The sequence below is a fragment of the Leguminivora glycinivorella genome, chromosome 17, assembly GCF_023078275.1.
Source record: "Leguminivora glycinivorella isolate SPB_JAAS2020 chromosome 17, LegGlyc_1.1, whole genome shotgun sequence".
NCBI lineage: Eukaryota > Metazoa > Arthropoda > Insecta > Lepidoptera > Tortricidae > Leguminivora > Leguminivora glycinivorella.
This window is the reverse complement of record NC_062987.1, coordinates 20,112,130-20,128,733: the sequence shown is the minus strand read 5'-3', so window position 1 is coordinate 20,128,733 and position 16,604 is coordinate 20,112,130. Positions and strand designations below refer to the sequence as shown.

Here is a 16,604-nt window from a genome sequence, read left to right as displayed (position 1 = left end):
CAGTGCTTGCGTGAGAATAAACGGGTCATACGCTGAGTGGTTTAGCATCGAAAAGGGTGTTAGACAGGGATGTGTAGCGTCGCCGTGGCTGTTTAATTTATTCATGGATAGTTGTTTGCAAGATCTGAAAGATTATGATTGTGGGTTGAGAATGGAAGGGTTACTGGTCAAATGTCTCCTATATGCCGATGACCTAGTATTACTTGCGTCATCGGCCGAGGAGTTACAACTGATGGTAACAAGAGTGCATGCATCCTTCGAGAGGAAAGGAATGAGAATGAATGTCAGTAAGACGAAAGTAATGGTATTTGAAAGAGATGAGATTATGACAGATTGCGAAATTGAGATCGATAATGAAAGTTTGGAACAAGTGAAAGAGTTTGTGTATTTGGGAACGTTGTTTACAAGAGACGGTAAACATGGAAAAGATATTGAAAGGAGAGTGAATGCTGGGAATAGAGTGAATGGAGCACTAAACGCTTTTATGGGCAGCCAGAAAGTGTCGCAAAAAGCACGTCTGGCGGTGCATAGAGGAGTTTTGGTGCCTACACTTATGTATGGTAGTGAAAGTTGGGTGTGGGAGAAAAGACTTCAAAGTCAAGTGAATGCCGTAGAAATGAGAGCGTTAAGAAGCATGGCTGGTGTAAAGTTGAGTGATAGGATCAGAAATAGCGTGATAAGAGAGAAGTGTGGAGTGGATGTAGATGTGGTGACAAAGATTGAGATGGGTATGTTAAGGTGGTTTGGGCATGTAGAGAGGATGGATGAGAGGAGATTAACGAAGAAAGTATATGAAAAAGGAGTGGAAGGGTCAGTTGGTAGTGGAAGACCTAGGCGAACTTTTCTTGATCAAATCGGGGAAATATTGCAAAGAGGCCAGGTCAGAAGTACTCGAAACCGACGAGCGTGTATGAGAAATGTTATGAAAGTGTGTGAAGCGAAAGTGGTTTGTCAGGATCGTAGTAAATGGAAATCCGTGATCTCTGCCTACCCCTCTGGGAAACAGGCGTGATTGTATGTATGTATGTATGTATGTATGTATGACTATTTTTCTGCGACGCGAAATGAAAACGCTTGCCAATCGTACTGGCAAAGGCGCTTGGAAAACTATCAAAATGGCAAAGGCGCTTGGAAAACTTTACTGAATTTCGATGATGGATGATCAAGTTTTATTCTAACTTTCACGATTTTTACACACTTCTTGTAACGTTTACTTATTACTTATATTATACCCTTTTAGTACGTTTTAATTACAGAAAACTAATGAACAAAATCAACCAAATACCTTCATACTGTTTCCCATTAATCTTGAATACAATTTTCGACGTCATTTTATTTTCATTTGACTGAAGAAAAAGCTGAAATAAATAAAATATTTTTTTAAACAAATATAGGTACCGGGACTAGTGCTTAAGTGAGTTTTCACATTATCCGATCCGATATCCTATATATTCACGCCGCCGTCTTTGATTTTTCCTAAATCCGATATCGGATCGGATAATATGAAAACACACTAAGAGTGTCATACGAAATTTTTACCACATGCCACAGAAAAATGTTGCCGTCAAATTTATAACATCCCTTTTTCACTTCGAGGTTTAATGACCTCAAACAGACACAGCGCTCTAGAGAGAGAACGCTCCCGATTTCATTCGGGTTTGGACTACAACCCGTACCACGAGTTTCTGACGCTTGAATAGAATAAATATAAGTAAAGGTAGATCATACGATCCCATACATCCCAATGCGACCGCCTAAGAACGCGCAAAAACTAGATGCCTTTTTTTTACGCCTATAATTATATTATTATAAAAAAGTAAACTATATAATTTATTAAAAAAAACAGTTTGTTCTTTATCATGCAGAAACGTCTGCGAGCGTACATATTTTTAAATTAAAAGAAAAATGGAAAAAAATCACACCTCCGGCAGGACTCGAACCTGCGACCTTTGGCCTATGGCCCCGGCAAGGCCAAAGGTCGCAGATTCGAGTCCTGCCGGAGGTGTGAATTTTTCCATTTTTCCTTTAATTTAAAAATATAAAAAAACAGTTTTTAAGATCATCACGACATGGAAAAGATTCTACAAGTTTTGTTTTCCATTCCGTCCGGCTACACTTAAGTAAAGGACAGTGCTGAGACCCTCGTACCAAGATTTTGCAAGGCCTTTAAGCTTCGGAAGCGAAAAATGTATAATTTCTTTCTCAGTCCATCCATAAATCACAGCACACCTTACTTTTGTGTTAGAATGGTTTGATATTTTGACATTGGATCGAATTCAGGAAGAACGTTAAGTAATGACAATTTTGATACTGACGACCTTTGATTTCTTTAATAATATGCAGGAATTTATTAAGAACATCTTCGCTGCATTCTGGTAATGTAAAATACCCTATAATGGACGGTGATGCCGTTATAGACAAAAAAGCACAAATCCGTAAAAATAAGTATCTAAAATTAGTTTCTGAAAACTGACGGCATTGTACCATAAACAAGAGTCATTGAGCTGCTTAATTTTAAAGTTTAATTTAATTCGGTTATTTCTGAAGGATTTGGCGGCAAGATAAAAGCCATCAGTTTACTGAAAAAAAAACCAAGACGAATACCAAGACGAATTCTGAGTAATCTTGCTATGAGAGTTGAGTTCATGTATAAAATAATAAAAAACTAATACTCAGTGTAAACTTGGATGAGTTTTACTTACTGCATTAACCATGAGATAAACTATAAAACATACTAGTTTGTTACTCCAAAGATATAAAGAAATAGTGTTATTTTGCAAGTGTCCATAACTGGAAAACTGCCTACCTCCTATGATGGACAAGGAACAATTTACGAAACCAAAATTTACAAGAAACAATCCTATGTTAATATAACCCAAACTAATTTTATTTGGGGTACATAAAATTGATAAATTAAGTATCAATTGGCTTTAAAAGTAAAATTTTAACTTTTTTTCACTGTCCATAATGGGGAACTCATTACTGGAGAACGGCCGTCCATGATTGGAGAAAAAACACCTCGTTTTAATTTGTTAACGAAGAAGACATCAATAGCAATATATATTCTGCAATATGCTTGAAATGTAAAAGAAGGTTAGGACATTCAAGTTTTAGCAATAGAAGTTTTACCTACATGTATCAGTGTAATATCAAAAATAGGCAAAATTTTATCTCAAACTGTCCATGACTGGGTCCGTTTTTAGTCTACTTTCAGGCCAATATTTGCGACTATGTCGAGCTCGGTTTAAGCTTGGAGAGCGAGAGTGCAACCTTTTACGCTCGGAAGTTACGCGGTAGTCATAGTCGTCACCTGAACTCACAGAGAACCTCCTATAGAGTAGCAATCATGTATATTTTGTTCGCGATACGAGTCACCAGTGCCAGGGGTGCGAGGAGCGGGCGGGGAATGTGTTAAGCGCGCTGTGATTGGCCGTTTCAAGGACGGCGGGCAGTCGCGCCAGATGAAAGGGACTGTCCCTCTACTGACGCGTAAGTGCCAATGTAAGTTGACCTATGCCGGCTCTGAATAAATTATAAATATGACTTTTATTTGGAATGTAATGACGTCTGTTTTTAAATTTGAGCTTCTTGTTACCTTTCCACACCATTTCACACTACAGGTGGACATCTTTAAGATATCAAAATACCCTTTTTCAATTTTTTTACTGCGAAAAACACGCGCTGCTTTCGGGTCTGTTACTTGGTCGCTACTGATCGGGCACGGCGAGCGCCCGCGCTTATATCAGTGCAAATACTAGGAAGGCTGGCGACCGCGAGTCGTCTTGTAATATAGGGGTTGGTCTGTGCCTGAACTGCTACAAGTGTATAATGCCTCTTTCTCTCCATGCGTCCATACCGTCTTGGACTTACAGAAGAACTCGGGGAATTTCGCAGTTGTAAAAAAAAAATAATTAAACTGTTTATTTCTATAGATAATTACAAATAACATGTTTTTTCTTAACTACTAATCTTAACTAATAAAGATTTTTTGAGTTAAGGAGTCCTATCTTTTATGGCTAAGTAATTATACTAATGATTGCATGCATTTTTACATATTTATTTGAGGGTTAATTATTCAATTAATTGGCGTCGTTAGACTGCCTTATCTTAAACAAATATTTCTTTACAATATTTCTTACCTGCTTATCTGTCTGCTTGTCTGTGTGTCTCCGTGCATCTACACAAGGCGACCGGCTTCTACTGCGCGGCATGCGTTCTTGTCCCAGCGCCGCGGTAATCTCTAACCAGGGGGCCTATTTTTGAGTCTCACTGTCACTAAAATACCAGTTGAAAACGGTGAATTATTATCAGTGAAAATTTTCTGAATTCGAACGCGTGAGACTCAAAAATCGGCCCCCTGATTCCCCGCGCGAGCGTCGCAGACGAATAGCTCTTACATAATGAGCAACTAAAATTCGTCGAACGTGACTCTCTCTCACGCTCCTCGATCACGTTCGTTACCATATAGCATATGTTTATAGCCTTTGTCTCTCAGGCTTCCATCTACTCCCTCGCTTGTCATGACAGGTAATTTCTTCGTCATTTCATTTCATTTCATTTATTTGTTGTAGTCATGGTAATTCGCCTCCTCCACATGATGGTGTAAGTTAAATTACGTGTAAATAGTAAACTTATACCTCAATGCCTAACAATTATGAAAGTCGACATGTATGAAACAGCTAAATTTTTTTTTGCGATTTCAGCATTGGTCCCATAATAAAAAAAAAAGATATTGGGGGACACCTTACACAGATCAACTTAGCCCCAAACTAAGCAAAGCTTGTACTATGGGGTGCTAAGTGACGATATGCATACTTAAATAGATAAATACATACTTATATACATAGAAATATTTCCCCGATTTGAACAAGAAAAGTTCGCCTATACTGGGGACGCTATTGCTATGTCTTGTATGGGAACCCTGCATTTTATGATTAAGCACTGAGACTTGGCACAGTTGTTCATTGGGTGGCCCTGAGTAGATAAAGATCGGGAGGCATCGAGAGCCCCCCTTAATTTAGGAGGGAGGAGGGGGGGAAGGCTGGCGCCTCCGCGCTTCCTTTGAAACCATATTTCTCTAAAACTATACAAAATAGGGCATGCGATATATCATTTTCGGATAAATGAAGGACGAGGAATTCATTTTTGGAACAAAAAAATGTATTTTAGAACAAAAATACAAAATAAAATGGGAAAATCTGAAAACGAGATTTTTTTTATACATATTATTGCACATTTTATGAAAACTGTAATGGTTTTTTCTAAATAAAAAATATTATTTAATAGCTCCATTTATCTAGTTTTAGAAAATGTATAATTTGTTATAGAAATATATTATAGGACGAGTGATAAAAAATAATTTACATCGCCCGATAGGGTGATTTGAATGCTCATTTCAATAAGTTTTGTCAATGATTTCAGGTATAATCACTATTTTTAACACACGAAAGCCGTAATCATTGTATTTTATGTCTATTTTAGTGATTAATGTACTTAAAATAAAAAAAATACAAAAATTAAAAAAAAATGTGATAACTTTTTTATAACATTATCCTATTTTGTTCTTTCTATACAATATATATCTAAAAGCAATAAATATGAATAAAAAGCCACATTTATGTAGTTTATAAAAATATATAGTTTGTTATATAAATATATTACGAAACGCGAGATAAAAAATAATGAAAGTGACGTGGCAGGGCGATCTTGATGTACGGTACGGCCGGTACGGGTCAGCTTGTATGATTCGATGAGGTGAGGTAAAGGTACTCAAAGCTCTCAAAAAGTGTAGTTATTTAGAGTAATTCAAATTAAACAACATAAGTACTCCTATATAGTCTGAATTTAACTATTTATATTACTTGTTTCTAATGGGGTGGCAACGCGCATGTGACACTATTTGAGTTGCATGCGTCCATAGGTTACGGTGACCGCTTTACATCAGGCGGGCCGTATGCTTGTTTGCCACCGACGTAGTATAAAAAAAAAAAACATGAAATGATCGATTGATATGATAGGTCAGATATATACATACATCTGATCCTAATACATCTTGTGAAATAGTAGTTATCTATATGATTTGCATAATTTATGGATAATTCTTACTTGACATATTTATTATTCCAGATCTGCGTCCTGTACTTTGGTTAACGAGTGCCGAAAATAGTTATTAACCAAAAAAGACCGCCAAATTAACAGCATTTCACCGACAAAAGCTGCCTTGCACCATTTTTGTAAGGGTTATAGGTATATCAAGGTGTCCATTTATGGGGTCAACTAAACCCAATTCAAAATTTGCCATTATTTGCTACTTGTGGCTGGACGAAAGTCTGTAACAATTGGGATTTGGGAGCCTACTTGCCCGCAACGTTGCCTGTTGCTGCAGAAACATGCCTCGAAATTGTCGAATGCAGGTGTAATAAAAAACAGTGCCGCGAAAGGTGCAACCGTAAAAAAACACTTTTTAAATTAAATGTTCGGAGCTGATGTGCTTATGCAGTGGATGTTGTGATATATACATAATTAAATTCAGACTATTCATGTTGTTTTATTTGAATAACTCAAAATAGCTACATTTTTTGAGAGCCTTGAGTACTAGTACTAGCCCCGATACATATGTTTTCGTTTAGTCAGACCATTTTTTGAGGTTCTCCTTTGTACAAAAGCAATGTGTTAGTTCAAAAATCATTAATGTTTAATGCTAATACGAATCTAGTTTATTTTTTATGGCACTATTGCGCAATAACTAACTATCATTGATACTGAAAGGAAGAATATGACGATTTTTATTTTATCTTTTATGGATGGGTAAAACCGATTTAAGGGGGCCCAAAGGAAGTAACTAATTTCTGCTAGTAAACTAAAAAATCTTCAAGCCTATGCATGCAGAACTGCATTAGGAGAGGAGAACGTGATTAAGACATTTTTTTTGCAATATAAGTCACATGCAATTTTATTTTACAATCAAAATAAACTATATTATAGGACTTTTACAATTTTCTGTACTGGGTCGTGATATACCTACATGTGTAAACGTTATTAGAATAAGTATATTTATGTATTACTAGACGAACTCCACTGCATAGCGGGTAGTACCTTTACCTCACCTCATCGAATAATGCAAGCTGACCCGTACATTAAAATTTTCATTTTTATTATTTTTTATCTCGCGTTTCGTAATATATTTATATAACAAACTATATATTTTTATAAACTGTATAAATGTGGCTATTTTTATTGATATTTATTGCTTTTAGATATATATTGTGTAGAAAGAACAAAATAGGATAATGTTAAAAAAAATTATCACATTTTTAATATTTTTTTAAATTTTTGTATTTTTTTTATTTTAAGTACATTAATCACTAAAATAGCCATAAACTACAATGATTACGGCTTTCGTGTGTTAAAAATAGTGATTATACCTGAAATCATTGACAAAACTTATTGAAATGAGCATTCAAATCACCCTATCGGGCGATGTAAATTATTTTTTATCACTCGTCCTATAATATATTTCTATAACAAATTATACATTTTCTAAAACTAGATAAATGGAGCTATTAAATAATATTTTTTATTTAGAAAAAACCATTACAGTTTTCATAAAATGTGCAATAATATGTATAAAAAAAAATCTCGTTTTCAGATTTTCCCATTTTATTTTGTATTTTTGTTCTAAAATACATTTTTTTTGTTCCAAACATGAATTCCTGGTCCTTCATTTATCCGAAAATGATATATCGCATGCCCTATTTTGTATAGTTTTAGAGAAATATGGTTTCAAAGGAAGCGCGGCGGCGCCAGCCTTCCCCCCCTCTTCCCTCCTAAATTAAGGGGGGCTCTCGATGCCTCCCGATCTTTATCTACTCAGGGCCACCCAAGGAACAACCTGTGCTAAGTCTCAGTGCTTAATCATAAAATGCAGGGTGTTGTGCAATAGCGTCCCCAGTACTAGGTCTTCCACAGCCTAGGTTATTGCAAAAAGGCCAGGGTGGCTAGCCGAATGGCACAATCGCTCACGAAACGCTCACGAAACGAAGCGCTAGTAGATATCTATCTCTATCGCGCTTGCGTATTGGCGCGACAGAGCCAGCGGCGTATCGCTTTCGTTTGGCGTCGGAGAAATGCCATTCGGCTACGGGGCCAGGTCAGAACAGAAGTACTCGAAACCGACTAGCGTGTATGAGAAACGTTATGAAAGTGTGTGAAGCGAAAGTGATTTGTCAGGATCGTAGTAAATGGAAATCCGTGATCTCTGCCTACCCCTCTGGGAAACAGGCGTGATTGTATGTATGTATGTATGTATATACATAGAAAACATCCATGACTCAGGAACAAATATCTGTTCCTGAAAAGGAGTTGATTATTATCTCAATAGTCACTACGCAAAGTTTGAACGGGCGCTACGGTCCTTTTTATTTTCCACTAAAGGCCTATTTATTTACACGCCATCAGAACTGGCATCGCACTCAATTTTTTTTTTTAGTATGGATAGGTAGACGTTTCACCACGATCACACCTGATGTAAGTGATGATGCGGTCTACGGTGGAGCACGCTTACCTATGAGATACCTAATTACCTATTCACTTTTGCTTTAAAGAGACCGTACTCGTGTAGAAACACAGACTCAGGCAGGGCATTCCACTCGTCCACTTCAGTGCATATAATAGGTACTAGAGAACGGACAAGCCGCCGGCGGTCGTGTCGCAGTTGTAAGCTCATTGAGCATACAGTTGTCGTAGTGTGCGTGCGTGCTGACACGACTCGCTGGTCGTAATAAGCATGTTCAATTGTACATAGACATAGAAGGGCAATTTCGCGAGAAAAATCACCAAAAAAGATGGTGGGTAAATTTTATGTTTTTTTCTACTCGGAATCACGAGCCTTTTCGATCTAGGCATCTAGGACAAAAAACAAGAAACAAAAAAAAAATGTCCAATTTTTTTATTTTTTTGCATATTTTCCACTTTGTAACCGCTGTACAAAGTGTTTGAAAAATGGTAACGAATTGGAAAATATAAATTTGGGACGCTTTTTTCCGCCTACTGGGATGAAAAAGGCTCGTAGGAAAAACATTAAATTTACCTATTTCAGAAAAGAAAAAATTGAATTTTTTTTCGCGAAAATACCCGGAAGTGATGCACGTGTATTGCGCAATAGCCCAATAAAAGCCATCTACAAGTATGTATGGGTTTAGGAGCTTGCGACAGGCGTATTCATTACAAATCGCCCGCATGTGCGATCTCTTTCCTTCCTATATCTTTGCGCTTAACAGTCTGCCATGTAACTAAAATTGCATACGAGTTCGCTCTTCTAAATCGGCCCGCACTATCGAGTTCTAACGGCTCAGCCACGACATTGGTCTAAGCGCGACAGCGGTAAGCGGCGGCCATACATTGAAGCGAGACACAGCGATGGGACTTTTCATTCGCACGTACGACTGACCTTACGCCGTGTCTTGCGTGGGCGACGGCCGCGCGACCGTCGCGCGACCGTCGCCGTCGCGTCTCATACTTCCATATCGATAAGGTTTGATTTCGTATGCGTCGCATCGCCGTCGCGCGACCATCGCGCGACCGTCGCCCACGCAAGCCACGGCGTTAGGGCTGGGCTGACCTGAGCTGGGCCGTAAGGCGACAAAACCATGGTAGAGATTCTGGACTCATTAAAATTGCAATTACTTTTGTAAAATTAAACCACACTGTAATTTGTCTTTGTTAAAGTAATGAAGGTAGCGTAATCCAGACTGCTCATAGCATTTCGGCATTTTGTAACTACTAATTTGAGATTTAATGACAAAAATAATGATCGTAGCGTAAATAATGATAGATGTGTTTACTAGAAGGTTTTTGGAGATGTTTAGTGAACTTGTTATTAAGGGAACTAATCGCCGTGTGCCTGCTATACGGCCACAATTCAAAAAACCATTTTTTCGAGAAATCGCGTCTCAAAGTTTTGAGAGTATAGTTGAGGCTGTTAAATAGGATCTTACTTCTTGAGTTTTAGGTCTATGAATTTGAAATTTAGCTATTTTTACTCGGAATGATATAACCCTCCATAAGATCACGACACTTTTCGCAAAAAAAATCTTTTTTTTAAGATACAATGCCTGAAAGACAGGTATTTAGAGTTATGGCTGTATTGCAGAAACATTTTTTTATGATTTTGAGATGCGTCCAAAATTAAACGATATTATTTGATAAAGGTATCTTACAAATATATATGAAAAAACACCAAATAGTTAAAACTATTTTATTTACGAACTTTGACAGTAACGATAACAATAATTATGTGTAGCTTATAATCATCAACATTATATTACGTCATTACCAAATAATATTAATTATTTAAAATTGAAACAAATAAAACTTTGTAGCTTACGTATCTTGGTGTCACCCTGGATAGAAGCCTGAATTTCAAGGAACATCTGACCAGCCTCTCTGCGAAGCTCAAGACCCGGAACAGCATCATTCACAAGCTTACTGGAACTTCCTGGAGTGCCAGCGCAGCAACAGTTCGGACAACCGTACTATCCCTAGTCTACTCCTCTGCCGAGTACTGCTCAGCGGTGTGGCTAAACAGCACCCATACTACCGCGGTAACGCCCAGCTGAACCACACTATGCGACTCATCAGAGGCTGCCTAAAACCAACTCCCACACACTGGTTGCCGGTGCTGACTCATATTTTACCTCTAAACTTCCGCCGAGAAAAGTGCCTATTTCGTGAAATCGCCAAGATTCGAGCAGACACAAGTTTACCCATCCACCGAGACCTCGACGCGCTAAAGGCTCTCAGATTGAGGTCTCGACTACCCCCCCAAATTGAATTCCACTAAAGTGGGTTACAAGTAAGCCCCTTAGAGGCATGGATAATGGACTGGATAGCCAGAGATCTTCCTACAGAGCTGTACGAGTTCGATACTGGGGCCCGACCGGTGTGATTTAAGGAGCCTCGACAGGTTTGGTGTCGGCTGAACCGTATCAGGACAGGCATCGGAAACTGCTCATCTTTGTGGTGCAGATGGAGATGGTGCGAGTCTGTGGAGTGACAGTGTGGCCACCCAGATCCGACGGTGCACCATATAGCCTTCGAGTGCCCCATAACCAAGTTTAGCGGAAAAAGGGCAGATTTTAAGACACTTTCGACAAATCATCATCCTCCTTGCGCTATCCCGGCATTTGCCATGGCTTATGGGAGCCTGGGGTCCGCTGTGACAGCTAAGACACTTTCGACAAATGCCGTTGAATATCTTAAGTCTAGTTTTTTAATAATTTAAGTAGAGAACAACGTGTACTGACTGGTAAAAATAATTATGACTTTAGTAATGAGACATATTGAACTGCACTTGTAAGAAAACAAAGTTGAGATTTGTTTAATCATTTTGTGTAGTAGTTTCGGCGTCGGGCTGGTAATTTTGTAATAATATGTTTGATACTGACTGTTTGACACAATATTTAAAGGGATTTATTGCAATTATCACTCAAGTTTTTAGGACGCAACTCAAAACTTACATTTAAAATGTGTGCTATACAGCCACAACTCAAAACGGCCGTCGGTTTACATGCGAACAAACTGGCAAGTGGCCGTATTGCAGGGAATCTTCTGACAATTTATGGTCAATTCCATACAGCCACTTGTGAGAAAAAGGCTCTTAAGGACCTATTTTGCTATGGCTCTCGAAGTAAGGTCGTAAATTGAACGATTTTGAATACGAATCTGCAATAATCCAGAAAATTAAAAATTTTGAGTTGTGGCCGTATAGCAGGCACACGGCGAAATAGTTATGTACGTATTTACTGAAAATTGTTGACAGAATACTTAGACTTATATTCACCGGGATATAGACCGTGATCACTTTGACCGTGATTGAGTTTTGTCTAGCTCGAGACTAATAATAATATAAGTCTAATGATAATAATATAATTATTGACCGGGATATAGACCGTGATTACCTTTGAATTCTTGTCGAACTCTCGATTATTTCGACGCAGTTACATGCATCATGATCACTTGATCATGGTATCGGAATCTCGACAAAGACTAAAAAGGTAATCTAATGAAAATAACCGTGAATCATTCAAAACTCTTAGGCCCGCTTAACTCAGGGTTCAGGGTTAGTGGGCTGTCATCTGTCAAATTCCATATAAAATGGTGGGCTAGCCCTCGGGTGGCGACTTCCTCGCACAACGTATCAGCATTGCGATACAGCGAGGAAATGTCGCAGGTATCCTTTGTACGATGCCTCAAGGGCCTATTTTAGACATTAGCTATAGCTTTTAAGTTAATTCTTAGTTTCTTATATAACTAGGGCCTATTTTAGATTTAAGTTATCTATAAGTTTTATTCTTACTTAGTCATATTTCTGTTATAAAGATATTTCATCTAAATAAGTGGATTTTCCTTAAACTAAAAATTACGATAATAATCTTGAATATTCTTCGCTTTGAAAAGTCGTCAACCTCAAGACTTAGAATTTACTTTAATGCAATCTAATCTTGATAAAATATTACGAGCACAATAAATTCAAATTGTATAGATTAAAGTAAAGTTTTATCTCCTTTTGAAATGAACCACGTTAACCATATTTTCTGAATTTTCTGCGAAATAAATTAAATTAGAAAAGTCGGTCGTAGGGTCGGTTGTATAATAATAACGTTTTTTTATCGCTATTTAATTATGTTAGTGAAATAACGCTACAAAATGATTTTTTTCCAATATTACCTTTTTTAGGGTTCCGTAGTCAACTAGGAACCCTTATAGTTTCGCCATGTCTGTCTGTCCGTCCGTCCGTCCGTCCGTCCGTCCGTCCGTCCGTCCGTCCGTCCGTCCGTCCGTCCGTCCGTCCGTCCGTCCGTCCGTCCGTCCGCGGATAATCTCAGTAACCGTAGGCACTAGAAAGCTGAAATTTGGTACCAATATGTATATCAATCACGCCAACAAAGTGCAAAAATAAAAAATGGAAAAAAATGATTTATTAGGGTACCCCCCCTACATGTAAAGTGGGGGCTGATATTTTTTTTCATTCTAACCCCAACGTGTGATATATTGTTGGATAGGTATTTAAAAATGAGAAAGAGTATACTAAGATGGTTTTTTGATAATATTAATAGTTTTGGAAATAATCGCTTCTAAAGGAAAAAAAAGTGCGTCCCCCCCGCTCTACCTTTTGAACCCTATGTTCAAAAAATATAAAAAAAATCACAATAGTAGAACTTTATAAAAACTTTCTAGGAAAATTGTTTTGAACTTGATAGGTTCAGTAGTTTTTGAGAAAAATACGGAAAACTACGGAACCCTACACTGAGCGTGCCCCACACGCTCTTGGCCGGTTTTTTATATTTGTATTTTTATATTTAGTGTAGTTCTTGGTTGTAATTCGACATTTAGAGACCTTTTACATGTCTAATTAATTCTAGTAGAGTTATACTTTAGTTAGAACTTAGAATTAGTATAGTATCAATTGTAATTTCAATTCAATTTTAAATATTTTCTAAATATGTACATGTGACGTGTAAAATTGCCCCTGTGGCCTATTTGCTGAATAAATTATTTTGTTTTTGATTTTGATTTTTGATTTTGATTACTAGAGCTAAAAACATATTAGAGCTTAGAGCAAGTGGTTTGATACAACTTTTTTTTAAGCAAGTCCGTCTTCCATTTGGCTAATTTTTTGCTGTAGCTGTTTTTGTAGTGTTTACTACAACAGTGGCAACGCAATTAGGTAAATACCATCAGACTTAAAAACAAGATTAGGTTATATAGAAAATAATTAATAAATAAATAAATATTGGGGACACCTTACACACGTCAACTTAGCCCCAAACTAAGCAAAGATTGTACTTTGGGTGCTAAGCGACGATATGCATACTAAAATAGATAAATACATACATACTTATATACATAGAAAACATCCATGACTCAGGAACAAATATCTGTGCTCATCACACAATTAATAAATGCCCTTACCGGGATTCGAACCCAGGACCGCGGCTTAGCAGGCAGGGTCACTACCGACTGAGCCAGACCGGTCGTCAAGTATTAGTATTCTGTAATTCATTATTAATAGTTCATTGTTTTTAATCTACGTTTATTTTGAGATATAGATTTATATTACAGATTATAAATACTTAATTTTCAATAAAATTATATCAGGCGTACTTACAGAATGATCGTGCTATACTTCTCACTATTTATTAATTGAATATTTATTGAAACACGTGTGGTCCCCATACAAATCAATTACGGACTACAAGGGTGATACATCGTTTGGAATTTTGTATGGCTTATAACCGCATACGGGGGCTATTCACAAAGTCTAAATGTTTTGATTCATGTACAAAGTTTATTAGACGTCTGCTGGGTGAGCATTTCTATTTTTTTGCCAATAATTTTTTTTTATTGTTTTAGGGAATTTTAGGTCAATTGTACTCAGAATCACGAGTACTTTCAATCTCACTGGGAGACAAGAAATGTCCCAGAATATCCATACATTTTTGTTAGTTTCCTCTTTTGTTACCCCATACAACATGTACAAAAAATGGTAACAAAATAAGAAAAAATCGTATGGGACAATTTTTTTAACTACTCGGATTGAACAAGCTAGTAATTCTGAGTAGAAATAGCATTTTTTTTTTTCAAAAATATCACACTTCATAAAAGTGGCAAAAAAAAAAGAAATGGTCGGATGTCATTTGATTGGATATTTACGAAGGGACTGCCATCTGACCTTCCAAACCGAAGGATAATTAGGCCATATTGGGATGAGTCCGGTTTCCTTACGATGTTTTTAGGGTTCCGTACCTCAAAAGGAAAAAACGGAACCCTTATAGGATCACTTTGTTGTCCGTCTGTCCGTCCGTCCGTCTGTCAAGACCCTTTTTCTCAGGAACGCGTGGAGGTATGAAGCTGAAATTTATATCAATTACTCAGGTCTACTGTCCCTTGAAGCTGTGAAAAAATCAAACTTCTAAGCCAACGCAATCAAAAGATACAGCCGTTTATGCCGCAAATTTTCGACACTTGCAAGGGAATCAAAACCTACAGGGTGCTTCCCGTGAACTCAGAATCTTGAAATTTGGTACGAAGCAACGTCTTATAGCATAGATAAAGGAAAAATTACGAAAACCATAAATTTTTAGTTACATCACATAATATATATTTTTTTAAATAATTTTAACCTTACTACCCATTTCCTCATAAGGTTTGTACGGAACCCTCGGTGCGCGAGTCCGACTCGCACTTGGCCGGTTTTTTTTTTCTTCACTGAAAAGCGACTGGAAAATATCAAACGACACTTCGTACGTGTAAGTTCAGAAAAACTCATTGTTACGAGCCGGGATTCAAACCCGTCATCTCCGGATTGAAAGTGGCACGCTCTTACCGCCATATATCACGTCACAGTGTAAGAGGGGGGGGGGGGTCATACTAAATGTGACAATCCATGTTAAAGGGATACAAAAAAGCGTGACATAGGAGGGGGGAGGGGTCCAAAAACTTGAAATTTGGTGTGACGTAATATGTGGATGATCCCCTAGGCCTACAACACATTTTTTTTAATGGGATAGTAGGCAAACGAGCAGACAGGTCGCCTGATGGTAATCGATCTCTGCTGCCCATGGACACCCGGAACACCAGAGGTGTTGGAGGTGCGTTACCGGCCTTTAAGATGGCTCTTTTCTTTTCTTTTCTACGCTTGTTTTTATTTAGTATATTTGAGGCGCTTAATATTTTAGCTTAGAAAGTAACGTTGTACCGTATTATATGTAGTTGTAGGTATATTGAGATGAAGGTCTGTTATTAATCAAGCAGATATTGGTCAGAAGCAAAATCCAAGCGACATTTTATCGACAGTGTTGAAGATAAGCCCCCTAGAACCACGTCCACTCATCATAGATCGCGCCCTATTATTTACCACTACAGCGAGCACAAATCATATCTATACAATAACCGAATTTGTCGCCTAACAGCCAATTACTGAATGTGGAACGAACAACAAAAGGGTTATACTAGAAAATACAATTAGATTCCAAAATAGTACATCACGACCATAGAGGAATAAGTAAGGAAGAGTTAAATGCCATTTAGCGACAATCACGCGTTAAATAGCGTAAATTATCAGTACTGCTACTTGTCAATAGATGTCGCGACGATCGAAAAGTCTAAATTGCTCACAAATTTTTAGCTAATATTACAATAGTATTAATCAGTATTCTGTTTTCAATTCCTTCTGCTTGTAATACAAGTTGTAAACTGTTCTAATATTACTTTTTTGTCAGTTGAGACATTGTGACACCTAGTATCGAGTAGTGGTACTGATAATTCACGCTATTTGACGCGTGATTGACGCGTGATTGTCGCTAGATATCACTTAACTATGCCTATACAAATAACTCGCATTTACTGATCTATGGAGTTACATACAACTCTTCCCTTACTTATTATTCTATGATTGAGCGCAATAGGAGCGTCAACCTACAAGTGGACTACCGGACTAATCCCAATAAGGCCTAGTTACCCTTCGGGTTGGAAGGTCAGATGGCAGTCGCTTTAGTAAAACTAGTGCCTACGCCAAATCTTGGGATCAGTTGTCAAAGCGGACC

At 37.6% G+C, this 16,604-nt stretch overlaps 1 protein-coding gene across 1 annotated transcript in view; it reads right to left on the bottom strand.

The window, feature by feature from the left end:
- The window catches only part of LOC125235516 (indole-3-acetaldehyde oxidase-like), a 35,739-nt gene extending 31,393 nt beyond the window's left edge, over positions 1–4,346 (bottom strand). The window contains exons 1-2 of the mRNA XM_048142093.1: positions 4,140–4,346; positions 1,286–1,358 (exon numbers count right to left, since the gene is read on the bottom strand). Coding sequence (XP_047998050.1) covers positions 1,286–1,358; positions 4,140–4,211 — 145 coding nt within the window. The 5' untranslated portion in view covers positions 4,212–4,346. The remainder of the gene's footprint in view (positions 1–1,285; positions 1,359–4,139) is intronic.
- Positions 4,347–16,604: the final 12,258 nt, after the last annotated feature.